At 50.4% G+C, this 27770-nt stretch overlaps 2 protein-coding genes across 2 annotated transcripts in view; both read right to left on the minus strand.

Annotated features, from left to right (window-relative positions):
- LOC140486049 (general transcription factor IIF subunit 2-like) overlaps positions 1–1512 on the minus strand; it is a 108445-nt gene extending 106933 nt beyond the window's left edge. The window contains exon 1 of the mRNA XM_072584635.1: positions 1352–1512. Coding sequence (XP_072440736.1) covers positions 1352–1417 — 66 coding nt within the window. The 5' untranslated portion in view covers positions 1418–1512. The remainder of the gene's footprint in view (positions 1–1351) is intronic.
- A 2927-nt stretch (positions 1513–4439) lies between these two features.
- gpalpp1 (GPALPP motifs containing 1) overlaps positions 4440–27770 on the minus strand; it is a 41236-nt gene continuing 17905 nt past the window's right edge. Inside the window, exons 2-8 of the mRNA XM_072584641.1 lie at positions 25779–25950; positions 18671–18769; positions 15676–15754; positions 10623–10757; positions 10023–10187; positions 7620–7718; positions 4440–4856 (exon numbers count right to left, since the gene is read on the minus strand). Of these exons, the coding sequence (XP_072440742.1) occupies positions 4638–4856; positions 7620–7718; positions 10023–10187; positions 10623–10757; positions 15676–15754; positions 18671–18769; positions 25779–25950 (968 nt within the window). The 3' untranslated portion in view covers positions 4440–4637. The remainder of the gene's footprint in view (positions 4857–7619; positions 7719–10022; positions 10188–10622; positions 10758–15675; positions 15755–18670; positions 18770–25778; positions 25951–27770) is intronic.

The following is a 27770-nucleotide window of genomic DNA, read 5'->3' on the forward strand; positions in this document are numbered from 1 at the left end:
CCTTATCCCCCAACCACCCCGCCGCCCCCTCATCTCCCGACCCCCCACCTTGTCCCCCTACCCTCCTTATCCCCCGACCACCCCCGCTGCCCCCTCCTTATCCCCGACCCTCCTGCCGCCCGCTCCTTATCCCCCCAGCCCCTCCTTAGGGTCCGACACCCACTCCTTATCCCTCGACACCCCCACGCCGCCCCCCTTATCCCACCCGCCCCCTCCTTGTTCACCGCCCCCCTCCTTGTCCTCCCCGCCCCCTCCCTGTCCCCAGCTGCCCCTTCCTCGTCCCCCGCCCCCCCCCATTATCCTCTCCCCAAGCCTTGTCCCCCACGCCCCCCCTTATCCTCCATTCCCCCCTTGTCTCCCCCCAACTATCCCCTGCTCCCCCTTGCCCCCGCCACCCTCCTTGTCCCCCGCTGCCCCTCCTTGTGCCCCCTGACACCTCCTTATCCCCAGCTGCCCCTCCTTGTCCCCTGACCACCCCCTTGTCCCCAACCCCCCCGCCGCCCCCCTCCTTGTCCCCCAACCACCCCCTTGTCCCCTGACCCCCCTCGCCGCCCCCTCCTTGTCCGACCACCCCCTTGACCCCTGACCCCCTGCCGCTCTCTCCTTATTACCCGCCCCCTCCTTATCCCCTGCCCCACCTTGTCCCCTGACCACCCCCTTGTCCCCCACCCCCTCCTTATCCCCGCTCCCTTCTTGCCCCCCGACCCTCCCTCCTTGTCCCCTGACTCCCACCTTCCGCCCCATACCTGTCCCCCCACCCCCGCCTAATCCCCCGACCCCCCCTCCCTCCTTATCCCTCGACTCCCACCTGATGCCCCATACGTATCCCCCCACTCGCTCCTTATCCCCGACCTCCCCCGCCGCCCCGGCCTTATCCTCCCGCCCCCGCGTTATCCCCCGACACCCCCTCCTTATCCCCACGCTCCCTCCTTACCGCCCACCCCCCTCACTGCCCCCTCCTTTTCCCAACCCCCCACGCCGCCCCTTCCTTATCCCCTTCCCCTCCTTGTCCCCAGCCACCCCCTCCTTGTCCCCAGCCACCCCCTTCTCCTCCCCCGCTCCCTCACACCCCCTTCTCCTCCCCCGCTCCCTCACACCCCCTTCTCCTCCCCCGCTCCCTCACACCCCCTTCTCGTCACCCACGTCCCCTTCTCGCCCCCCCCCCATCACACCCCCAATCCCGGGTATACCCCCTCTCCCCTACGGGCTGACCATGTCCCTGCCGTTGTCCCCTCCCCTTCCGGGGGGTGTGGGTGGTGCTGTCCCTGTCCCCTCCCGGCCGGGGGGGGGGGGGGGTGGGGGGTGGCGGTGGGGGTGGGGTGGGGGTGTGGCGGTGGGGGGGGGTGCTGACCTTGACCAGCCAGACGCCGGTGTTCAGTTTGATTCCGGTCAGATCCAGTTCCCCTCTCTCGCTCATGTCCGCGCGCTCACCGCCATCTACCCAGCAGCCTCTCTGCCTGCCGCACGGCGGCCGGGCCGGTCCACACCGCAGCCGCCCTCCAAAAAACGCCTTTCTCGAAACCTGCACAAAGCGCAACAAGCAGCCAACCCTCTGTCCCAACTCCTCGTCCAAGACCCCGAGCTAGTGGGCACATATCCTCACATTCTCTTTCTTTTGCCTTGTGTCAAATTTTGTTTCTTTATATTTCCTGTAGGACATTCCATCTGCAAATAATTGCATATTATATTATCTCAGAATTTTTTTTTGCATTTCCTCTATGTGGGATATAGGTGGATTAGTGTTACTTCTGCAATTCCATTTTACAAAGGAGGTGAACTCACACCAGTGGGTAATTGTTTTAGTCAAGAGCTGAGTCAACAAGAATGGAAACGATGTGGAGGAAATATATAATTGTTCTTGTATTAGCTAAAACTGTATGTCAGAAGGTAGACATTATGGGCAAGTAGATAAGATGTGAGGGGATGAAGTTAAGCTAGATACGCCTGTACAAACAGTAGATATAAACATGTGCTTCCCACTTTTACAAAAACACAGGAACAAACCCCAATTAAAAGGGTCATAGGGATCAGAACGGCCTCAGGAAAGGCACAGATGAAGGGGGTAGATAATGATGAAGAAGGGATATGCCTAACAATGACCTATAACAGGGTAAGGTCAAACAGCCTTGTGAGACCAGAAATAAGCATTTTATCACAGATAAGGCCGGATAAGGCAAGAGGCAAACAGGGGTAATGGAGGCCGGTCTTAGGGAAGTGGATGATGTAAGCAGGGGAGGGAGCAGTGTAAAACAATGGACATTAAATCATATAAATATTATGTATGAATTGAACCTGGTGTGTGTATGTCTTCTGCCTCTTAGACACGGGACATCACACCCACTTGCAAGTGTAAAATAAATGGCACTACTGATTCAGATCTTGTCTCGGACTGAAATTATTGAAGTGAGTGGGCTTTGTTTCTCACACTCTATATTTTTGCAACCAGGGAGGAGAGACAAATGACATTTTATCCCTTGTTGCTCTATGGATATTTGTTAGCCACTGGATTACAGACATATCTGGAGGTGACATTCTCCTTCCTGAACAAAATTAATGAGGCTGTGTTTTTTTTAGAACTATCTGACAGGGTCATATTCTGCAAGGTATACTTGATTTTTCAATTTGTTTGCCAGAGTGGTATTTGTACTTTTTAAAAGTTATTTCAAAGAACATGAGAATCACCAGCAAGACAATGTTCCTCCCAATCCCATTCTCTCCCTTGTCAACACACTCCCCCTCATCCCGCCAACGGTCTCTGTACATATTTGAGGGGGTCACTGAACTCTACTCATCAGGTTGTCATAACCCAGGCGGCACTATTAGATTTTAGATTTAGATTACTTATAGTGTGGAAGCAGGTCTTTCGGCCCAACAAGTCCAAACCGACCCTCCAAAGCGCAATCCACCCAGACCCATTCCCCTACATTTACCCCTTCACCTAACACTACGAGCAATTTAGCACAGCCAATTCACCTAACCTGCACATCTTTGGACTGTGGGAGGAAACTAGAGCACCCGGAGGAAACCCACGCAGACACAGGGGAGAATGTGCAAACTCCACACAGTCGGTCGCCTGAGGCGGGAATTGAACCCGGGTCTCTGGCGCTGTGAGGCAACAGTGCTAGCCACTGTGCCGCCCACTATATTCTCCCTTGCCCAATTCCTCCAGAAACAATTAGCTTTTGCTGGGAAATACTTGGAGCCCAGAGGGGCATGGCTTCCCAAAGTGCAGAGGCACACATTCTGAGCCAGCAAGGGTCACCATGGAGGTCCAACATATTTAGTCTCCTTTCCCTCCCTAACAGGCCCCTGCCTTCACAACAACCAACCCCACCCCACTCGATGCTCATTGAGGACTCAGAACATTTTCAAACCTTGAAAAGGGGTGACACTGGGTAAAGATTTGAGAAGTATTACAAAATACAATACCTATTTGACATTGCATTATTGTATGAGCCTAGACATTGTGTTGGGGGAGCTCTTCAACATTGACGGCATCACCATTTAATGCAATCGTATATTTTCATGATGTGCACCCCCACGCCGTGACAGCGGGGAGGGGAAACCTGTTATTAATGAATTGAGATTAGGATAGGCAATATTCAGATTCCCCTTCTCTCTGCCATTCATAGCAGAGTCATAATTTTGCCCCAGTTGAGATTTGCTGATTCTCCACACCGTGAACGCTCAGTTCCACATCACTGACTGTATTGAGTCACTATACTATAATGCAGAAACATTCAAGGCCAGAAAACACAAACCCCAGTCATTACATGCAGTTTTCCCATTGGTAGAGGCCCTGGCATCTGCTTGGGTCACCATGCCCTCCAATAAGTACCAATAAGGTCAGCCTTCAGTGGTGGCAGTGAAATTGGAGACCAAACTCCCAGGAATCCCATTTTTCATCAGAATGGAAATCTTTGGTACAGCTTCAACACCAGTCCCATTGTGGTAATTTCAAGCACTGTAGTTAGGGGTGAAGGTGCAGATTCACCCAAGACACGGACACAGAAGCTTTGCAACATTACAATTCCTCAAATCCTTGGACTGGCAAATAGTTCTAAATTCTGGACCCCACAGCATGTGCATTCTAGTACTGAGAGACCTGTAACATTCTTCCCCAAATGGCTGAGGTTGCTGAGACCATTGCAGTTTTCAATCTTGTTAAGTCTTTTGTTAGATCAGGTTATCAAGGCTTCTGGAAATAAATCAGATAAATGGGACAAAGGTGCAAATGAACTGATTAATGGAACAAGCCTTCGCGGCAGAACAAGTGCTTCATGGATGTTGTTAATCAACTCATTAAGGCACACTTCTGGAGCAGATGGGACTTGAACCCAAGCCCTGTGTCACAAGAGCTCCACATGGGTTTTGTAGAATGTCTTTAGCCGCAGACATAAAAATAATATGGCAAAGAATCACCTGCTAAAAAGCATAAATAAAATTGCTTCATCTTTATTCAGTTCAATCAAAATTAAACGTAGAATATTTTATAAGAGACCTGCTATTCATACAACACACTGGTTTGAACCATTGTAGTTACAATACAGAAATATTACAGCAGAGTTAAACATAGACTGACTGCAGGCACTTTAAGTCTGCAATTTGCCAGTAAAATAGTTTTTCTTAATTTTTTTTTACAGAAACATGTTGTTTTTTCCATGTGAAAATCTGGTGTTCAGCTCCTTTGACTTGTTAATCAAGGCTTTCTTCTGGGCCTCGTCAAACCGGTGAACCTGCAAATCCTGTTCACGATCAAAAGCCCTTCGCTGCTGGGGTCGATCCTTCTCATCCTCCGCTTTCCTCTTCAACTTCTTGCTGTGCATATCAAGAAGAGACTCCGATCGCCTTGACTCCTGCAAACAACAACAGAACGTTAGCCGCTATTTATAACACAACCCCAGTTCCCTTTCTCGCCCCATATATTTCAGCGGTTGGATGAGAGGATTTTTAAGATATATTCTTTCATGGGATGTGTGCTTCACTGGCAAGGCCAGCATTTGTTGTCAATCTCTTATTGCCCTTGAACTGAGCAACTTGCTGTGGCTCTGGAGCCAAGGTCTGTCCAGGTAAGGGTACCAGATGTTACTTCATAAAAGGACAAGAGTGTATCAGATGGGATTTTACGACGATTGAAGGTTTCCTGATCACCATTACTGAAGCCAACTTTCAATTACACATCTTTACGGACTGAATTTATATTCCACCACTGTGTTCTTTAAATTTTATTCTTCCTGGGGGAGATGGGCAGTACCATCAAAGTCAGAATTTGTTGCCCATGCCTTGAATTGAGCTGCTTGGTCAACAACTGTTGCTGCTCTGCACTCCCAAGTAGGCCAGACTGGGTAAGGATTTCCAAATGGGTTTTAACAATGATTGACAATGGTGTCACGGTTACCATTATGGAGACTGGGTTTCGACTCCAAGTTTCCTGAATCGAATTTAAATTTCATCAACAGATACGGTGGGATTTGAATGTGTGTGTCTCCCAAGCATTAACCAGGGCCCCTGGATTGCTGTCCCAGTGACAGTTATCACCACACCACATCTCTTCATGGGAAACCAGAAAATTACAACCCCATCTGGTACCACTGATGTTCCAATCATCAGAGATGGGAATGCACAGCGATGGTCAGTGGCAGCTCAGTATCAGCTTTACAATGTGAGATATACAGCTCACCACCACCTTCTCGAGAGCATCTACAACAATGCTAGCCCAGCCAGAAATGCCCACATCCCACAAGGAAATCCAAAGATATACTTTACAAAAATGCTGCCTCACTGAAAATGAATAGGCTATTCTGAGGGTAAAAAAATCCAGAATTCTTAGGTAATACTAAGGGAAAGTACCAGGAAGACATAACTTGGAGGAGAGAAAGATGACAGTTGAAACCATTATCTGCAACAATATGAGCTGTTTCCTGCAAATGGTTATTTGGTCTTTATTGCAAGAGGATTTGAGTCCAGCAGAAAGGATGTTTTGCTGCAGTTGTATACAGCCTTCAGCAGACTGGCCATGGAATATTACACACAATCCTGGTCTCCTTATCTAAGAAAGGATATACATGTCATCAAGAGAGAGAATGCAAAGTTTCACCAGATTCATCCCTGGGATGGCAGGGCTGTTATAAGGGGAGAGATTAGGTCTATACTGTCTGGGGTTTAGAAGTACAAAGAGGTGATTTTATTGAAGCAGACAAAATTCTCACAGGGACAGGGTATACATACAGAAATGATGTTTCCCCTGGCTGGGGAGTCTCGATGCATGGAACAGACTCTCAAAATAAGAGGTTTAGGACGAGGATGGAGGATGAATTCCTTCACTCAGAGCATGAAGTTTTAGAATTTTCTACCTTAGAGGACTGTGGAGGTTCAGTCATTGAGAATGTGAAGATCCAATGTTCCAATGTCCCATGAATTCAAACCCATTTCTCCCACACCAGTCTGAGCCACACATTTACCCGCTAAATCTTATTGACCCTGTGCCCTGGCTCAGGTCATAATCCAGAGATTACCACCTTTTTGGTTCTGCTTTTTAATTTAGCTGCGAGTCGTTCATCCTCCTTTAGCAGAAGCTCTGCCCTAGTTTTATCTATGTTGTTGGTACTTACATGGACCATGATCACTGGATCTGAACCTTCCCGCTCCAAATCCCTCTGCAAGGCCAGATTAGATATCCCAAACCTGAGCACCAGGCAGGCGACACAACCTTCAGGACTCCCGACCCAGAGAACAGTGCCTATGCCTCTAACTATACTATCCCCAATGACAACATTCCTCTTCTCTCCTCCCCCTTTAAATGGCTCCCAGCACCACGGTGCTGCCGTCAGTCGGCTCATCCTCCCTGTAGTCCCCATTCCCATCCACACACACAGCAATATTCTTGAACCTGTCGGACAAGGACAGGGACTGAGGCTCCTGCAGCTCTCCCTCCTGGATCCCTCTAGCTGCCTCACTCACAGACACACCCTCCTGTCCCTGAGCACTGGCCAAATTTGAGTTAGTCAGTCTAAGGTATGTGACTATCTCCTGTCACACAGCATTCAGGAAACTCTTCCCCCTCCCTGATGTGTCGCAATGATTGAAGCTCAGACTCCAGCTCATTGACTCTGAGCTGGAGCTCTTTCAGCAACCAACATTTACTACAGACATGGTCACTGGGAACCACAAAGGATGTGGGGATAGTATGGGAAAAATGAGGTTGAGGTAGATGATCAGTCATGATCTAGCTGAATAATGGAGAAGCTTGAGTGTTTGAATGCGTACTCCTTCTCCCATTTACCCTCAATGAGTGTCAATAGCAACCAATGAAAATATTCTCAGAATGTTCTTTATATTGCACTTATCAATGTATTCTTGTTTGACACTACATTTCAAAGGTTAAGAGACCAGCTCGGTGATATGCATGTCAAACAAGAAACTGAAATATATCCTGGACCCTTCCTCTTAACAATAGATGGCCATGAATCTTAAAGATTAGGACTTACCATTGAACTTCCTTATAAGTAACAGTTTCACGTGTTGGATTACTTTGTTTTTCAGCCTCCCAAGAGAAATAAAGGCTGTCACAACTTGCAAAGAATAAATGCATTCTTTTCGGATATAAACAAAACACTTACATTGTATGATGCTACCTCCTTGGCCATCCGTTTATCTCTTTCAGACAGACCGGGACGCTCAGATTCCTTGGCTGGTGAGTGTTTGGCTTTTAACATTTCCTGAGGAAGGAAAGCAAATGCAGATGAAAACAGATATCTGGGCAGAACCTCCTGTGTACAGTATGGGCCAACCAGGATGGAGAGTTAGCTAACTCCCCTGTCAATTATGGCTGAACCATCAATGACTGCACTGATTTATGTTAAGTATTGTAATTGTCTTCCAATCACTGCAGTTTGCAGCGCAGAGAAGCTGGAAGAAGCCGCACCCATAGGCAAAAAATAAATTGCACCCATTTAAAAAAAGCACTTCAGCCAATTCCAGGATTGTCAGAGTCTTTGTTCCACAGCATCCCCCCCCCACCCCCCGCCCCACCCCCCCACCCCCCCCAGTTGTGACCATATTGCAGGAGTCTTTACCCATAATTCAGGAATGTCTGCTTTAAAAAGACCGAGAAAATTGCCTGTGTGCCACCAGGCTTGTCCCACCTCGAATTCGCTTGTAAATACAGAGTGACCAGCAACAAGTGTTAACAAAATTAAGAGACTGCAGTGTGCAGAGCGAATGAGGTACAAAGTGCCCTCTGAGAATTTCCTTACTCTCAGAGAATCGCAAACATAAATCTGGAATAAGTCCTCATTTAACAGCAGTCACCTTCTGAAAAAAAAACAGGGAGACAAATATGCTCAACCATTACTCTCAACTTAACCAGAATGGTATCAAATGATTTAATCACTTTCTTCCTCTTTCTCAACAAGTGACATATTCCCAGAGACTGAAATAGAGCTGCATTCAGTCTGATCTCCCCTGATTTTCCCTCTCCCCACATGCAGAAAATTACCTCCAGCTCTTGCAGTTTAATTTGATTGAGCTGGCTCAGGCAAGGTTGAGCAGAGATTCTCCACAGCAACAACACAGTCAACTTTAGGTTTTGTTCAACTGTATACCATCGTACACCCCAATGTAGTACCCTGAACTTGACCGTTATTGTGTCACATCCCCAATAACAAAGACAAATTTCCCTCAAAAATCAGACCCATTTCCTAAACAGAGCCTCAGCCCCAGAGCACAAACCCGTTCCTCAAGTGCGATGCTTTTTGCACGCTCATCCCACAGTCCTCCCAGTAAAATCCATTCCCTGTGTGTGTCATTCGCCAAAGCTGTTCACACACTAGCAGTCCGCTATCTGTCCTTTGTGTGCAGTCTCCTATCACTTTCATGGACATATTACATCCTTAAACCAGTATGATCACCTCCAACAGCAGCTCTACATGCCATCCCCATCCCCCACCACCAGTGGGGAAGGCTGGACTTGAACCTGAGCCTCCAAAGGTAGGGGCACTACCACTGTGCCAGCAGAGCCTTACAACTCACACATCAGACGTTTTTAATCAACCTTTCCAGGGATGTTACGACAAACTTCTGGAGCAGGTGCAAGTTGAATCTGGGCCTCCGGGCTCAAAGGTAGGGACAGTACCGTGGCACAAGCACCCGAGGAAATACTTTTCTAATCAACCTGTTCAGAGATGTTATGTCACACGTTTGGAGCAAGTGGGACTTGAATGCAGACCTCGCCAGGTCCATGGGTTGGGGGACACATAAATGACACAACGTCCACCGATAATCATCTGCTCTCAATCAACTCTGGAGCTGTTCTGGTTAACTCTCACAGGGTGCAGTGGTAGTGTCCCTACCTCTCAGCCAAGAGGTGTAGGTTCAAGTCCCATCCGCCCCACACACATATGTGTCAATAACATGTCAACTTAAGAATTGCCTAGGCCCCATACTCGCCTGGGAATGCCTAATCTGGGCTGAACTTGACGCTTAGCAGATTCAGGCCTGGTTAGTGCTTGGATGGGAGACTGCCTGGGAATACCAGGTGCTGAGGGCTATTTGAGATGGTGCTGTGCTTTAGCAGGTTAAAGCACCTACCTCGTAAACAGGAGATTCTGAATTCAAATCTGGGGTGCCTTTCCTCTCTGGAATCATGGTACAGCGGCAGTGGTCATACCTCTGAACCAAGAGGCCTGGGTTCAAGTCCCACCTGCTCCAGACGTGTGTTATCACATTTGGAACAGGTTGCTGACACCCGTTCACCTATAACAAAGGAACTCCCAGAAGAATCCCAACAAGGTCTTTGCAGTGGCAATGAGAAAGGCCATGTGCTGAAATTGTAAGAGATTGAAAGATTGGTAATATTCATTTCTACCCATTTCCTAGACTTGTGTCACAGTGCTTCTGGTCAGGGGTTCCTTGCCATGCCGGGCGGAGCCTTACCCCACCCCCGCCGTGTTTCTGTGAAACTGGCAATCCCAACATCCCCAGGGAGCCAGCTGATCCTAGCAGGAGTGAGTTAGCAATCCTACCTGAGCTTTCCTTTCCCTGTCAGCAGGAGTATCTGTCCATAGGGAACGGTCGGATGACTCTCCATTCGCACGCCTCTTGAACGTTCTTGCACCCAGGCCTATGTTCTGTAAAACCGGTGGAAGCTCCACCATCCATGACTCTCTGGCCTGTTTCTGGGCATCATCCTGACAGATAGAGACAGGCCGAAAAACGCAATGGGAAAATTTCAGAACTCGGATCGTAACAAATGATTCCTCTGTGCCCCCCCCCCCCCCCCCGACAAACCCCCCCCCCCCCCCCCCCCGACAAAACCGTGCAAGGAGCGAAACGCAAAGGCTCGTTTAACACAGGTCACCACCAAGACAGATCAGAACTAACTAAATGAATGTTACTGTGCTGAGGAAATGCAAGGTACAACATTCTCCAATAAAAGCACGTTGTAATTTTAAACATGATCTGTCAGGGTTCCCAAATCAGATCCAGCACCAGCAGAATTCCATTGTTCATGGGGAACGGAGAGGAGAGAATAAAACCAACTAGTCAATGCGCCATCACACAACCTGTGGGTGACAGACATCCATGACCAATGCAATCACTGCAGAAAGCAGGTGACCCCTTACCCTGTCGCCAGAGGCCAGCCTTTCTTTCATTCTGCTCGCCCTGCGTTCAATATCTGCTGCCACATTGCTTTCGACGGCGCCTATCGAGGGCATTGGACCGATTAGGGCCTCCTCATCACTGTCTTCTTCTGTGTGCTGTAAAACACCAGGTAATTGGAAGACACAAAGCTAGGTTGTTACTGCCATTGCTTCCAATGACTTCGGTGAATGGCCAGGTTACTGGAAATGATCCTGAAAGCTAGAATTTATATGTATTTGGAGAGGCAAGGAATGATTAGGGATAGTCAGCATGGCTTTGTACGAGGGAAATAGTGTCTCACAAACTTGATTGAGTTTTTCAAGGAAGTAACCAAGAAGATTGATGAGGGCAGTAGACATTGTTTATTTGCACTTTAGTAAAGCCTTTGACAAGGATCTGCATGATAGACTGATTAATAAAGTTAGATCATATGGGATTCAGGGAGAACTAATCAATTGGCTTAAGAGCAGGAGACAGAATGATGATAAAGGGTTGTTTTTCAGACAGGAGGCCTTGCCTTCATTCCTGTGGAAAAGGATATGGAAGATATAGGCTGTAGGGAAATGTGACACCTTGCAAAATGTCCAGATTACAGAGGAGGAAGTGCTGGATGTCTTCAAACAGTTAAAAATGGATAAATCCCCAGGACCTGATCAGGTGTACCCGAGAACTCTGTGGGAAGCTAGAGAAGTGATTGCTGGGCCTCTTGCTGAGATATTTGTATCATCGATAGCCACAGGTGAGGTGCTGGAAGACTGGAGGTTGGCAAACGTGGTGCCACTGTTTAAGAAGGGCGATAAATACAAGCCAAGGAACTATAGACCAGTGAGCCTGACCTCGGTGGTGGGCAAGTTGTTGGAGGGAATCCTGAGGGATAGGATGTACATGTATTTGGAAAGGCAAGGACTGATTAGGGACAGTCAACATGGCTTTGTGTGTGGGAGATCATGTCTCACAAACTTGATTGAGTTTTTTGAAGAGGTAACGAAGAAGATTGATGAGGGCAGAGCAGTAGATATGATCTATATGGACTTCAGTAAGATGTTTGACAAGGTTCCCCATGGAAGGCTGATTAGCAAGTTTAGATCTCGTGGAATACAGGGAGAACTAGCCATTTGGATACAGTATTGGCTCAAAGGTAGAAGACAGAGGGTGGTGGTGGAGGGTTGTTTTTCAGACTGGAGGCCTGTGACCAGTGGAGTGCCACAAGGATCGGTGCTGGGCCCTCTACTTTTTGTTATTTACATAAATGATTTGGATGCGAGCATAAGAGGTACAGTTAGTAAGTTTGCAGATGACTCCAAAATTGGAGGTGTAGTGGACAGTGAAGAGGGTTACCTCAGATTACAGCAGGATCTAGACCAGATGGGCCAATGGGATGAGAAGTGGCAGATGGAGTATAATTCAGATAAATGCGAGGTGCTGCATTTTGGGAAAACAAATCTTAGCAGGACTTATACACTTAATGGTAAGGTCCTAGGGAGTGTTGCTGAACAAAGAGACCTTGCAGTGCAGGTTCATAGCTCCTTGAAACTGGAGTTGCAGGTAGATAGGATAGTGAAGAAGGCGTTTGGTATGCTTTCCTTTATTGGTCGGAGTATTGAGTACAGGAGTTGGGAGGTCATGTTGCTGCTGTACAGGACATTGGTTAGGCCACTGTTGGAATATTGCATGCAATTCTGGTCTCTTTCCTATTGGAAAGATGTTGTGAAACATGAAAGGGTTCAGAAAAGATTTACAAGGATGTTGCCAGGAGGATCTGAGCTACAGGGAGAGGTTGAACAGGCTGGGGCTGTTTTCCCTGGAGCGTCGGAGGCTGAGGGGTGACCTTATAGAGGTTTACAAAATTATGAGGGGCACGGATAGAATAAATAGATAAAGTCTTTTCCCTGGGGTCGGGGAGTCCAGAACTAGAGGGCATAGGTTTAGGGTGAGAGGGGAAAGATATAAGAGACCTAAGGGGCAACTTTCTCACGCAGAGGGTAGTACGTGTATGGAATGAGCTGCCAGAAGAAGTGGTGGAGGCTGGTACAATTGCAACATTTAAGAGGCATTTGGATGGGTATATGAATAGGAAGAGTTTGGAGGGATATGGGCCGGGTGCTGGCAGGTGGGACTAGATTGGGTTGAGATATCTGGTCGGCATGGACGGGTTGGACCGAAGGGTCTGTTTCCATGCTGTACATCTCTATGATTCTATGAAGAAGGGCTTTTGCCCAAAATTTCAATTTTCCTGCTCCAAGGAAGCTGCCTGACCTGCTGTGCTTTTCCAACACCACTCTAATCTAAAGTCTGGTTTCCAGCATTTGCAGTTCTTGTTTTTAACTTGTTGATTTTAACCTTACTGTGAATTGTCTTGCAAGGATGCCTGCCTTGAAGAAGTTTTCCTCCTCTCTCTACACGAATTTTAGTGACTGTCTCTCTCTCTCTCACTGCAATCCCCAGGTCAGCTCCTCTGCCCTGAAGCTCTTCAACCATGTCCTGAAACAGACTCGCTACCACAGCCACATTTGCTTTCTCAGTGCCTGTCTCCGTAACCAACTCATCCCACACGGACTCCGGACCATCTTTTAAACCAGCACAGTTTGGAACCGAACAGGACAAACAGTACAGACTACAGATTCAAAAACACCAGCAACAGTTCTCCTTCAAGATCCTTCACTCCACACTCGCAGCAATGCGCCGGCACCTAACCTCTCTACAGTTAGCCCTGCCTCAGCTGAGGGCCACACTCTCTCAGAACTGCAAAGGACCCACTCTGTACTATATTCTCAGGAGAAAAGCTCTATTCCTGATGGAGGGCTTTCGCCCGAAACATCGATTTTCCTGCTCCTCGGATGCTGCCTGACCTGCTGCGCATTTCCAGCACCACTCTAATCTAAACACCTCGCCTTCATTGCTCAAACCTTTGAGTATAGTAGCTGAAACATTATGTTGTGCAGGACATTGGTGAGGCATCTTCTGGAGAACTGTGTACCGTTCTGGTCTCCGTGTTATGGGAAGGATATTTTAAACTGGAAAGGGCTCAGAAGAGATTTTCCAGGATGTCGCCAGGAATGAGGGCTGGACTTATGGGGAGAGGATGGATAGGCTGGGACATTTTTTCAATGGAGTTTAGGAGGTTCCCCACGGTGGGGGGGGGGGGGGGGGGGGGGGGGGGAGTTCAAAACTAAGGGGCATATTTTGAAAGTGAGAAGAGAAGGATTTTAATAAGACATGAGGGGCAATTTTTAAAATAAAAACACGAAGAGTGGTTTGTGTGTGGAATGACCTTTCAGAAGAAGTGATGGATATGGGTACAGTTACAAATGTTTAAAAGACATTTGGATAAATTCGTGAATAAGAAATGTGAAGAGGGATACGGGCCAAGTGCAGGCAGGTGGGACTAGTTTAGTTTGGGATTATGGTCTGGTTGGGCCGAAGGGTCTGTTTCCATGCTGTGTGACTCTATGACAAGCTGCAACATGGGATCAGGGCCGGCTTCAGGAGACTGCAGAGAGACCAACCAAGTTCATGTTTCAACTCATCCAATATCAGCCATCAGTCCACCGCCTCCTGTGGATTCATGCTGCTGGTGCATCAGGGATTACCCAACAACATTCACAAGCCAGGTGGATGTTCATGACAGGCCGGTGATCCACAGCATGGACGCCAGTGCCAATAGTACTTCTGATTTTAAAAAAAAATCTATTTAGTTCACTGAATTCAAATTCTCCAGCTGCTGAGGTGGGATTTAAACTTGTTGGTCTCTTGGTCTCTTGAATCTATAAAATAGCCATTGATATGGAGTCTACCTCGTCTCATATGAAAAGAAACCTCCTGCTGATTATGAACTACTGTGCTCCCACAACCGATGGATCAGTACTAATCCGCATTGAACACTTGTTGGAAAAAGCACCATGGGTAGCAAGGACATAGAATATCCCCTGCACAGGGGACTTCAGTGCCCCTGGTTACTGGTGGTGTGGACCCACATTCAATGAGTGAGCCCTAAAGGTCACAGCCACTACATTGGGCCCATGGCACATAGCAGATTAATCACAAGGGGAAAACAGCGAGCTGATCCTGACCTCACCAACCTACCAATTAGAGACGCACCTATCCAATAACATGCTCAAACTGTGGCACATTATGATGCAAATATGGCGGAATAGTGCCAGATAAATGCCTAACTAAGAGCTGACAGCTAAAAGTTGACAATTTGTTCATATCCTTTGCCAAGTATTAGATCAAGCGCTGTGCTACAATTTACATCCAATCTGTCCCAATTCTACACCATAGTCTCAAACGTCAGTATCAATAAGGTCTTGTGACGAGAGCATTTCACTGATCCCGGGTGAGGAACGTGCATACATGTACAGTGGGTGAGCACAGGATCAAATCAGTTGTGATGCTCCCTTTGGTCGAATAGCCAGCCTGCTATTATCAGTCACGTATGAGGAATGGCCTTTCTGGCACAGTACCACAAGGTCTTCTCTCAATCACGAACACCCAGGAAGGCTCAACATGAAATAGGAATTGGATCTTCATTGACATTGGCCTGCTTTCTTAGGTTTCACATATTTTTCTCCAGTTTACTCTCACGTGCAATTCCCCTCAGCCTCCACCATGCGCCTCTGCTCCAAAACTCCAGAAGTAGCATGGGATCCACTCCACAAAACCTTGATCTTTATCACAGGGAAAACCGATCTCCATTGCAAACAATGCGAAATTAGAAAAGAACTAGAGGGAACTGTAATCCCTCTTGCTATATATCCCCCTCCCTCCCTCCCTCACTCACTCTCTCTCTCTTTTCTCTACCTGTTATAAAATGTATAAGGAAGAATCATGCTTAAGTAAAAGAGGTTTAAGGAAGAACAAGTGTGATTTGGGTTCTGTGTTCCTCCGAGAGTCACAAGAAAGTGTGACAGGTAATAATGTACTGAAGGGATAAGAAAGGAAATTCAGTCAGTGCCAAATGATACAAAAATCAGCAGCACTACCTGTTACAGTGTTAAAAAATATGAGGGGAAAGGTTTCTTAAATCCCACTCACCAAGCTTGAGGGTACAGCAGGTTCTCTCTCTTTTTCTGACTGAGTGAACCCAGGTGGCAGTGCAGGACCTATAAAAGGCCTAAAGAAAAGAAGCACAGGTGAATCTTCAGAACATAACTCAGCTCCCACTTCAGTGCCATTTTGTCTCAGTCTGTGTTTAAGGGCTTCAATGTTCCTGCAATAGGCCTGGAGGTTTAGCATTGAGAATGTAACCACAGGTGAAGCTGCTGGCGCAACCTCTTTGCTCCAGACCACACTCTCCAGATTTGTCAGAGTTCAATCAGCAATATAACTCAGTATGAAGAAAATAGGAGGAAAACAAAAGTCATAAAATTGAAAAGGGGTTGGGGGGGGTGGGTGGGTGAGGGGGTGGGGGGGGGTGGGGGGGGGAGGTTGGAGGTGATGACACGCACCGCAGGGAACAATACAAACAGCAGCATTTCTCAACTGAATGTTGGTCTCATCTCTCTGAAGATTTTTGAAAGCTGTGATTGTGTTCTAGTCCTTTGTGGAATATGGGAATCACTATTGCCCCGCTCAGTAAATGCCCAGAGGGTGGTTAAGAGTCAGCTACATTGGCGCGGGCGTGTAGGCTGGCTAATGATAACAGATTTCCTTAATTAAAGGACAACAGAGAACCAGATGGGTTTCTATGACAATCAGCAGTGGTTACAGGGTCATCATTAGGTCACCGTTTTATTCCAGATTTTCACTGAGTTAAAATCTCACCATCTGCCAAAATGAGATGTGAATCCATTGCCCAGATGAGGAGCCTAGGGTTCAGGATTACTAGTCCAGCAACCTTACCACTCACTATGCATCAGCTCCCCACAACCATCAGCCAATTGAAAACTTGGAGCATATCACTCTTCCTATTTTAGATTATTTCCATCCGTCTCAAAGCAATATTCACTTTCTGCTGTCTGTGAAACTAATCACGAGGAGAAAGAGATTGAAAAGTACTCCTGATACAAGCCTGGACTGAAGGAACAGTTAGTTACATGTGAGTGAAAACAGCCAGTTCCGAAATGCATTCACAAGCAATGGGAAGTTCTGCAGCCATGTTAGCTGTGGCTTTGTTATCAGAACCTTCTGCTTGCAGTCAGGAAGTCAGGGATTCCAGTTCATTGCAGAGTTTTGAGCACAAAATCCAAACCAATACTGCAGTGCAATAAAGTGGAAGTGCCATATTGCTGGAGGACCACTGCACTGTACAGGGTGCTGTTATTCCAATGGTACAATAAACTCAGGCACTTATGGGTGTAATAGATCCCAGGGTAACATTATTCTGACTGTTGTGGCCAATGTTTACTCATCAAACGACATTAACAAAAGTTTGTCTTGTCATTATCATGTTATTGCTTGTTGGAGCTTGCTGAGAACAAATTAGCTGCTGGATTTCAACAGTGATTCTACCTCAAAAAGTTAGCAACCAACACTAATTTTTGAGTTCAAAATAGAGACACAATGTGATTCCCACATTCCACAAAGGACTCTTTGAATTAACTAACATTCATACCACGCAAATACCAAGTAACAATCATCGCTGACAATACAAAACCTAACCATCTCCCCAAAAATGTAATGGCATTACCATTGCTGGATCCCTCACCAGCAACTGTCTGGTGGAGTACCATTACCCAGAAACTGAACAGGAAAAACCACAGGGGCAATAGCGGCTACAGATGAGAGACGACAAATGCAAAAAGTACACCGCTGACTATAAAGTGCTTTTTGGTGTCCAAACTCCTATAAGTTGTTACGTAAATGCCAAGACTACCATGCTGTAAGAGAAAAACAAATTTGGAGTTAGGAGAGGCCTTTTTAAAAACCACGTCAGGCTTCAGATCCAGCTGTGTACCAAAATCTCAAAGACTGATCTGTGCATTGAGTACAGGAGTTGGGAGGTCATTTTGTCATTGAGTACAGGAGTTGGGAGGTCATGTTGCGGCTGTACAGGACATTGGTTAGGCCACTTTTGGAGTATTGTGTACAATTCTGGTCTCCCTTCGAGAGGAAGGCTGTGTGAAATTTGAAAGGATTCAGCAAAGATTTACAAGGATGTTGCCAGGGTTGGAGCATTTGAGCTACAGGGAGAGGCTGAACAGGCTGGGGCTGTTGTTCCTGGAGCGTCGGAGGATGAGGGGTGACCTCATAGCGGTTTATAAAATCATGAGGGGCATGAATAGGGTAAATAAACAAAATCTTTTCCACAAGTTGGGGGAGTCCAAAATTAGAGGGCATGGGTTTAAGGTGAGTGGGGAAAGATTTAAAAGAGACCTAAGGGGCAACATTTTCACGCAGAGGGTGGTATGTGTATGGAATGAGCTGCCAGAGGATGTGATGGAGGCTGGTACAATTGCAACATTTAAAAGGTATCTGGATGGGTGTATGAATAGGGAGGGTTTTGAGAGATATTGGTCAAATGCTGGCAAATGGGACTAGATTAATTTAGGGTATATGGTCACATTGGACGAGTTTAATAGCGGGGTCTGTTTTTGTGCTTTATACAGAGGAAACTCGATTATCCCAAGGACATTAGCACGAAGTATTTCATTTGGTTAATCGAATTCTGGATAATTGAATGTCGGATAACATGGTTTTGCCAAGCATTGGGACCTTGCAATATTGCCAGATTATCTGATATTCAAATACTCGAATGCTGGATAATTGAGGTTCCTCTGTATCTCTATGACTCTAATTACAACGGTTAAAAGACATTGGATAGGTTTGGACGAATATAGGCCAGGAATAGGCAGTGGGGACTAGTTTAGTTTGGGATTATGGTCAGCAGAGACTGGTTGGACCGAAGGGTCTGTTTCCGTGCTCGATGATACTATGACCCCTCCCTCTTCTGTGTTTTCTTCCTGCAGACTGGTGAAAATAAAGAAGTTGGGGCCCTCTAGTGGCAGAAAGATTGCAGCTGCAGAGTGCTTCGAATCTGGGTTTGTCGAGTCAACAGTAAATAGTAGCTGTTTAAAGAACTCCCATTTACCTTTCAGGTGATTGTTCTCGTTTTGGAAAACCTGGGGGAAGAACAGGACCAAAAAATCCATCATCTTCATCTTCATCCTGGGGAATAACAATCTGCTTGCTGGATGGGATTTAAAAAAAGACATAAGATTACCAACACAATCACCAGGCACGATGCGCATTGGCAGACAAAGTGTCTATCTCTCACGCACAGGATCATTCTCACGCAATCTCTCTCTCACACACACACACACACACACACAGGGATGACGCCAGGCAATCCAACTCACGCTCACACACGCACACAAGACTGTTGCCAGGCAATCTGACACACACAAACACATAGGACCGTTGACAGGATATCTAACAATGGTTCAGACATGGTCATTGCCAGGTAATCCGACACACACACTCACACAGGACCGTCACCAGGCAATCCGACACACACACTCACACAGGACCGTCACCAGGCAATCCGACACACACACTCACACAGGACCGTCACTAGGCAATCCGACACACACACACAGGACACACACACAGGACTGACACCAGGCAATCTGACACATACACACTCACACAGGACCGTCACCAGGTAAACCGACACACACACGCACACAGGACCGTCGCCAGGCAATCCGACACACACACACACTCACACAGGACCGTCACCAGGCAATCCGACACACACACTCACACAGGACCGTCACCAGGCAATCCGACACACACACACACCGGACGGTCACCAGGCAATCCGACACACACTCACACAGGACCGTCACCAGGCAATCCGACACACACTCACACAGGACCGTCGCCAGGCAATCCGACACACACTCACACAGGACCGTCGCCAGGCAATCCGACACACACTCACACAGGACCGTCGCCAGGCAATCTGACACACACTCACACAGGACCGTCGCCAGGCAATCCGACACACACACTCACACAGGACCGTCACCAGGCAATCTGACACACACTCACACACACAGGATCGTCACCAGGCAATCGGACACACACACTCACACAGGACCGTCACCAGGCAATCTGACATACACAGGACCGTCGCCAGGCAATCCGACACACACACACACACACACTCACACAGGACCGTCACCAGGCAATCCGACACACACACTCACACAGGACCGTCGCCAGGCAATCCGACACACACTCACACAGGACCGTCACCAGGCAATCCGACACAAACACTCACACAGGACCGTCACCAGGCAATCCGACACACACTCACACAGGACCGTCACCAGGCAATCCGACACAAACACTCACACAGGACCGTCACCAGGCAATCCGACACAAACACTCACACAGGACCGTCACCAGGCAATCCGACACACACAAACACAGGACCGTCACCAGGCAATCCGACACACACACTCACACAGGACCGTCACCAGGCAATCCGACACACACTCACACAGGACCGTAACCAGGCAATCCGACACACACACTCAGACAGGACCGTCACCAGGCAATCCGACACACACACTCACACAGGACCGTCACCAGGCAATCCGACACACACACTCACACAGGACCGTCACCAGGCAATCCGACACACACACTCACACAGGACCGTCACCAGGCAATCCGACACATACACACTCACACAGGACCGTCACCAGGCAATCCGACACAAACACTCACACAGGACCGTCACCAGGCAATCCGACACACACTCACACAGGACCGTCACCAGGCAATCCGACACACACTCACACAGGACTGTCACCAGGCAATCCGACACACACTCACACAGGACCGTCACCAGGCAATCCGACACACACACTCACACAGGACTGTCACCAGGCAATCCGACACACACACTCACACAGGACCGTCACCAGGCAATCCGACACACACTCACACAGGACTGTCACCAGGCAATCCGACACACACACTCACACAGGACCGTCACCAGGCAATCCGACACACACACTCACACAGGACCGTCACCAGGCAATCCGACACACACACTCACACAGGACCGTCACCAGGCAATCCGACACACTCACACAGGACCGTCACCAGGCAATCCGACACACACTCACACAGGACCATCACCAGGCAATCCGACACACACTCACACAGGACCGTCACCAGGCAATCCGACACACACTCACACAGGACCGTCACCAGGCAATCCGACACACACTCACACAGGACCGTCACCAGGCAATCCGACACACACACTCACACAGGACCGTCACCAGGCAATCCGACACACACACTCACACAGGACCGTCGCCAGGCAATCCGACACACACTCACACAGGACCGTCACCAGGCAATCCGACACACACTCACACAGGACCGTCACCAGGCAATCCGACACACACACTCACACAGGACCGTCACCAGGCAATCCGACACACACACTCACACAGGACCGTCACCAGGCAATCCGACACACACACTCACACAGGACCATCACCAGGCAATCTGACACACAAACACAGGACCATCACCAGGCAATCTGACACACAAACACAGGACTGTCACCAGGCAATCCGACACACACACTCACACAGGACCGTCACCAGGCAATCCGACACACACACACACCGGACCGTCACCAGGCAATCCAACACACACACACACACACACACACACACACACACACAGGACCGTCACCAGGCAATCCGACACACACACACACAGGACTGTCACCAGGCAATCCGACACACACTCACACAGGACCGTCACCAGGCAATCTGACACACAAACACAGGACTGTCACCAGGCAATCCGACACACACACTCACACAGGACCGTCACCAGGCAAACCGACACACACACACACCGGACCGTCACTAGGCAATCCGACACACACACACACTCACACAGGACCGTCACCAGGCAATCCGACACACACACTCACACAGGACCGTCGCCAGGCAATCTGACACACTCACACAGGATCGTCACCAGGCAATCTGACACACACGCACACAGGACCGTCACCAGGCAATCTGACACACAGGACGTCACCAGGCAATCCGACACACAGGACGTCACCAGGCAATCCAACACACACACACTCACACAGGACCGTCGCCAGGCAATCCGACACACACACACACACACTCACACAGGACCGTCGCCAGGCAATCCGACATACACAGGACCGTCGCCAGGCAATCCGACACACACACACTCACACAGGTACGTCGCCAGGCAATCCGACACACACACACACACACTCCACACACACACACTCACACAGGACCGTCGCCGGGCAATCCGACACACACACACACTCACACAGGTACGTCGCCAGGAATCCGACACACACACACACGCACACAGGACCATCGCCGGGCAATCCGACACACACTCACACAGGACCGTCACCAATCAATCCGTCGCACAAACACTCACACAGGACCGTCGCCAATCAATCCGTCGCACAAACACTCACACAGGACCGTCGCCAATCAATCCGACACACACACACAGGACCGTCGCCAGGCAGTCCGACACACACACAGGACCGTCGCCAGGCAGTCCGACACACACACAGGACCGTCGCCAGGCAGTCCGACACACACACAGGACCGTCGCCAGGCAGTCCGACACACACACAGGACCGTCGCCAGGCAGTCCGACACACACACAGGACCGTCGCCAGGCAGTCCGACACACACACAGGACCGTCGCCAGGCAGTCCGACACACACACAGGACCGTCGCCAGGCAGTCCGACACACACACAGGACCGTCGCCAGGCAGTCCGACACACACACAGGACCGTCGCCAGGCAGTCCGACACACACACAGGACCGTCGCCAGGCAGTCCGACACACACACAGGACCGTCGCCAGGCAGTCCGACACACACACAGGACCGTCGCCAGGCAGTCCGACACACACACAGGACCGTCGCCAGGCAGTCCGACACACACACAGGACCGTCGCCAGGCAGTCCGACACACACACAGGACCGTCGCCAGGCAGTCCGACACACACACAGGACCGTCGCCAGGCAGTCCGACACACACACAGGACCGTCGCCAGGCAGTCCGACACACACACAGGACCGTCGCCAGGCAGTCCGACACACACACAGGACCGTCGCCAGGCAGTCCGACACACACACAGGACCGTCGCCAGGCAGTCCGACACACACACAGGACCGTCGCCAGGCAGTCCGACACACACACAGGACCGTCGCCAGGCAGTCCGACACACACACAGGACCGTCGCCAGGCAGTCCGACACACACACAGGACCGTCGCCAGGCAGTCCGACACACACACGACCGTCGCCAGGCAGTCCGACACACACACACACACACACACACACACTCACACAGGACCGTCGCCAGGCAGTCTGACACACACACACACACTCACACAGGACCGTCGCCAGGCAGTCTGACACACACACGCACACTCACACAGGACCGTCGCCAGGCAGTCTGACACACACACACACACTCACACAGGACCGTCGCCAGGCAGTCTGACACACACACACACACTCACACAGGACCGTCGCCAGGCAGTCTGACACACACACACACACACTCACACAGGACCGTCGCCAGGCAGTCTGACACACACACACACACACACTCACACAAGACCGTCGCCAGGCAGTCTGACACACACACACACACACACACACACACACACTCACTCACACAGGACTGTCTCCAGGCAGTCTGACACACACACACACACACACTCACACAGGACCGTCGCCAGGCAGTCCGGCACACACACACACACACTCACACAGGACCGTCGCCAGGAAGTCTGACACTCACACAGGACCGTCGCCAGGCAGTCCGACACACACACACACACACTCACACTCACACAGGACCATCGCCAGGCAGTCTGACACACACACACACACACACTCACACAGGACCGTCGCCAGGCAGTCTGACACACACACACACACACTCACACAGGACCGTCACCAGGCAATCCGACACACACTCACACAGGACCGTCACCAGGCAATCCGACACACACACTCACACAGGACCGTCACCAGGCAATCCGACACACACTCACACAGGACCGTCACCAGGCAATCCGACACACACTCACACAGGACCATCACCAGGCAATCCGACACAAACACTCACACAGGACCGTCACCAGGCAATCCGACACACACACTCACACAGGACCGTCACCAGGCAATCCGACACACACACTCACACAGGACCGTCACCAGGCAATCCGACACACACTCACACAGGACTGTCACCAATCAATCCGTCGCACAAACACTCACACAGGACCGTCACCAATCAATCCGTCGCACAAACATTCACACAGGACCGTCACCAATCAATCCGTCGCACAAACACTCACACTGGACCGTCACCAGACAATCCGACACACACACACACACACTCACACAGGACCGTCGCCAGGCAATCTGACACACACACACTCACACAGGACCGTCACCAGGCAATCCGACACACACTCACACAGGACCGTCACCAGGCAATCCGACACACACTCACACAGGACCGTCGCCAGGCAATCTGACACACACTCACACAGGACCGTCGCCAGGCAATCCGACATACACAGGACCGTCGCCAGGCAATCCGACACACACACACACTCACACAGGACCGTCACCAGGCAATCCGACACACACACACACCGGACCGTCACCAGGCAATCCGACACACACTCACACAGGACCGTCACCAGGCAATCCGACACACACTCACACAGGACCGTCGCCAGGCAATCTAACACACACACACTCACACAGGACCGTTGCCAGGCAATCCATCACGCACTGACAGAGGACCGTCAAACACACTTACACAGGACCGTCGCCAGGCAATCCGACAGACACAGACCCACACAGGACCATCGCTAGGCAAGCCGACACACACAGGACCGTCACCAGGCAATCCGACACACACACACACACACACACACACACACACACTCATACAGGACTGTCACCAGGCAATCCGACACACACAGGACGTCACCAGGCAATCCATCACACACACACACACATACACATACACGCGCGCACACACACACATACACAGAGCCGTTGCCAGGCAATCTGAAACAACACACAGGATTGTGGCATGGCCTCATCACTGACTTGGTTTAAAGGTGACAAAAGAGCTTAACTCCTCTCATACAAGGCCCGAGTGACAGTCCTTGACACAAAGCTCCACCATATAAAAGGCACAGGCAAGGAGTGGGATAGCATTCTCCCCAATTGCTTGGATGCAGGTCCAACAACACTTACAAAGCTTGACATCGTGCAGGATAAAGCCCCATCTACCATATTTAGCATGCACTCCCTTCACCATATATGCACAGTGGCAGCAGTGCATACCATCATTAAGATGGACTGCATTAACTCACCAAGGATCCTTCCAAAGCATGTTCTCAAATGCAATTACAGATAGACAACCGGTGTTGGCATCACTAAAGAAGCTGGTCACCATGCTATAGGATGGATGTCATTACAGTGGAGAGGGCACAGATGAGATTCACCAGGATTAAGCCGAGGACGGAGCATTTTAGTGATGAAGAAACACTGGATCAGCTCTGGTTATTTTCTTTAGAGTGCAGAGGGGTGAGAGGGAACCTGATAGAGGTGTATAAGATTATGAAGGGCATGGACAGGGTGGATAGGGAGCAGCTCTTCCTCTTCATTGAAGAATCAAGAACAAGGGGCTATAATTTTAAGCAGGAGGTTTAGAAGGAATGTGAAGGAAATTTGTTTTCACACCAAGGATGGTGAGAATAAACAATGTGTTGCCTGGGAGGGTGGTTGATGCTTAAAAAAGGTACATCGATGAGCAGTTGAGATGTTATAACATTCACGACAATGGGCCGAGTATGGGAAAATGGGATCAGTGTAGTTGGGTCGGTGCAGACTTGATGGGCTGAAAGGCCTCTTTTGTGCTGTACAATTCAACATCTGATGAATAAATAAAGATCCACACAAGCAGCATTGTCAGTACACAATCGATATTGTGCACAGAAACATTGAGTGGCGACCACTGCTGCTACAGATTGAATGTGTGGTCGTTAGAAACGTGCGTGCAGCTGCACACACGTTCCCAAGAGGCTCGGCTCCCTTGACTGATCAGCACCTGTCTCCTGACGTCCTGTCGCACTCCTCCACAGGAGAGGTGTCGGGTTTCCTCAACACCGCCGGTGAGTTTTCTCGCCTCTCATCAACACCGTGGCCTGCTGTCTCATCATCACTCGAACTGTCGGAACCCTTGCTTGACCGAAATCCTGGTGGTAATGCCGGTCCTGCAACTGTCAATACAACAAAGAATTCCTCAAGTTCTGTGCCAGAATTAAACATTATAAACCCTAACCCAACAGTGGCCCACTGCCAACTTGCATCGAAATGTGGAGGTTCAGCCGTCACACCACCAACTGTGACTCAAACTCTCAAACTCCAAACAGAAGGGGACACTGGCAGGGCGAGGGGCATTGGTGTGGGGTGGGGAGGTCAGTGTGGGGGTGGGGTGGAAGGGGAGGTCAGTGTGGGTGTGGATGGAAGGGGAGGTCAGTGTGGGTGAGGGGTGAAAGGGGAGGTCAGTGTGGGGGTGGATGGAAGGGGAGGTCAGTGTGGGTGAGGGGTGAAAGGGGAGGTCAGTGTGGGGGTGGATGGAAGAGATGGTGAGTGTGAGGTGGGGTGGAAGGGGAGGTCAGTGTGGGGGTGGGGTGGAAGGGGAGGTCAGTGTGGGGGTGGGGTGGGGGGGGTGGAGGTCAGTGTGGGTGAGGTGTGAAAGGGGAGGTCAGTGTAGGGGTGGGGTGGGGTGGAAGGGGAGGACAGTGTGGGTGTGGATGGAAGGGGAGGTCAGTGTGGGTGAGGGGTGAAAGGGGAGGTCAGTGTGGGGGTGGATGGAAGAGATGGTGAGTGTGAGGTGGGGTGGAAGGGGAGGACAGTGTGGGGGTGGATGGAAGGGGGAGTCAGTGTGAGGTGGGGTGGAAGGGGAGGACAGTGTGGGGGTGGGGTGGAAGGGGAGGTCAATGTGGGGGTGGGGAGGTCAGTGTGGATGTGGGGTGGAGGGGCGGGTCAGTGTGGGTGAGGGGTGAAAGGGGAGGTCAGTGTGGGGTTGGGGAGGTCAGTGTGGGTGAGGGGTGAAAGGGGAGGTCAGTGTGGGGTTGGGGAGGTCAGTGTGGGTGAGGGGTGAAAGGGGAGGTCAGTGTGGGTGAGGATGGAAGGGGGGGTCAGTGTGAGATGGGGTGGAAGGGTGGTCAGTTTGAGGTGGTGTTATGTGGGGGGGTCAGTGAGGGGGGGAGGAGGTCAGTGTGGGGGTGGGGTGGAAGGGGAGGTCAGTGTGGGGGTGGGGTGGAAGGGGAGGTCAGTGTGGGGTTGGGGTGGAAGGGGAGGTCAGTGTGGGGTTGGGGTGGAAGGGGAGGTCAGTGTGGGGGTGGGGTGGAAGGGGAGGTCAGTGTGGGGGTGGGGTGGAAGGGGAGGTCAGTGTGGGGGTGGGGTGGAAGGGGAGGTCAGTGTGGGGGTGGGGTGGAAGGGGAGGTCAGTGTGAGGGTAGGGTGGAAGGGGGGTCAGTGGGAGATGGGTTGGAAAGCGAGGTCAGTGTGGGGGTAGGGGTGAAGGGAGGTCAGTGTGAGTTGGGGTGGAAGGGGAGGTCAGTGGGGTGTGGATGTAAGGGGGTGTCAGTGTGGGTGTGGATGTAAGGGGAGGGTCAGTGTGGGTTTGGATGGAAGGGGGGGCTCAGTGTGAGGTAGGGTGGAAGGGGAGGTCGGTGTGGGTGAGGCGGGAAGGGGAGGTCGGTGTGGGGGTAGGGGTGAAGGGAGGTCGGTGTGGGGGTGGGGGTGAAGGGAGGTCGGTGTGGGGGTAGGGGTGAAGGGAGGTCGGTGTGGGGGTAGGGGTGAAGGGAGGTCGGTGTGGGGGTAGGGGTGAAGGGAGGTCGGTGTGGGGGTAGGGGTGAAGGGAGGTCGGTGTGGGGGTGGGGGTGAAGGGAGGTCGGTGTGGGGGTGGGGGTGAAGGGAGGTCGGTGTGGGGGTGGGGGTGAAGGGAGGTCGGTGTGGGGGTGGGGGTGAAGGGAGGTCGGTGTGGGGGTGGGGGTGAAGGGAGGTCGGTGTGGGGGTGGGGGTGAAGGGAG

Source organism: Chiloscyllium punctatum, chromosome 15 (assembly GCF_047496795.1).
Source record: "Chiloscyllium punctatum isolate Juve2018m chromosome 15, sChiPun1.3, whole genome shotgun sequence".
NCBI lineage: Eukaryota > Metazoa > Chordata > Chondrichthyes > Orectolobiformes > Hemiscylliidae > Chiloscyllium > Chiloscyllium punctatum.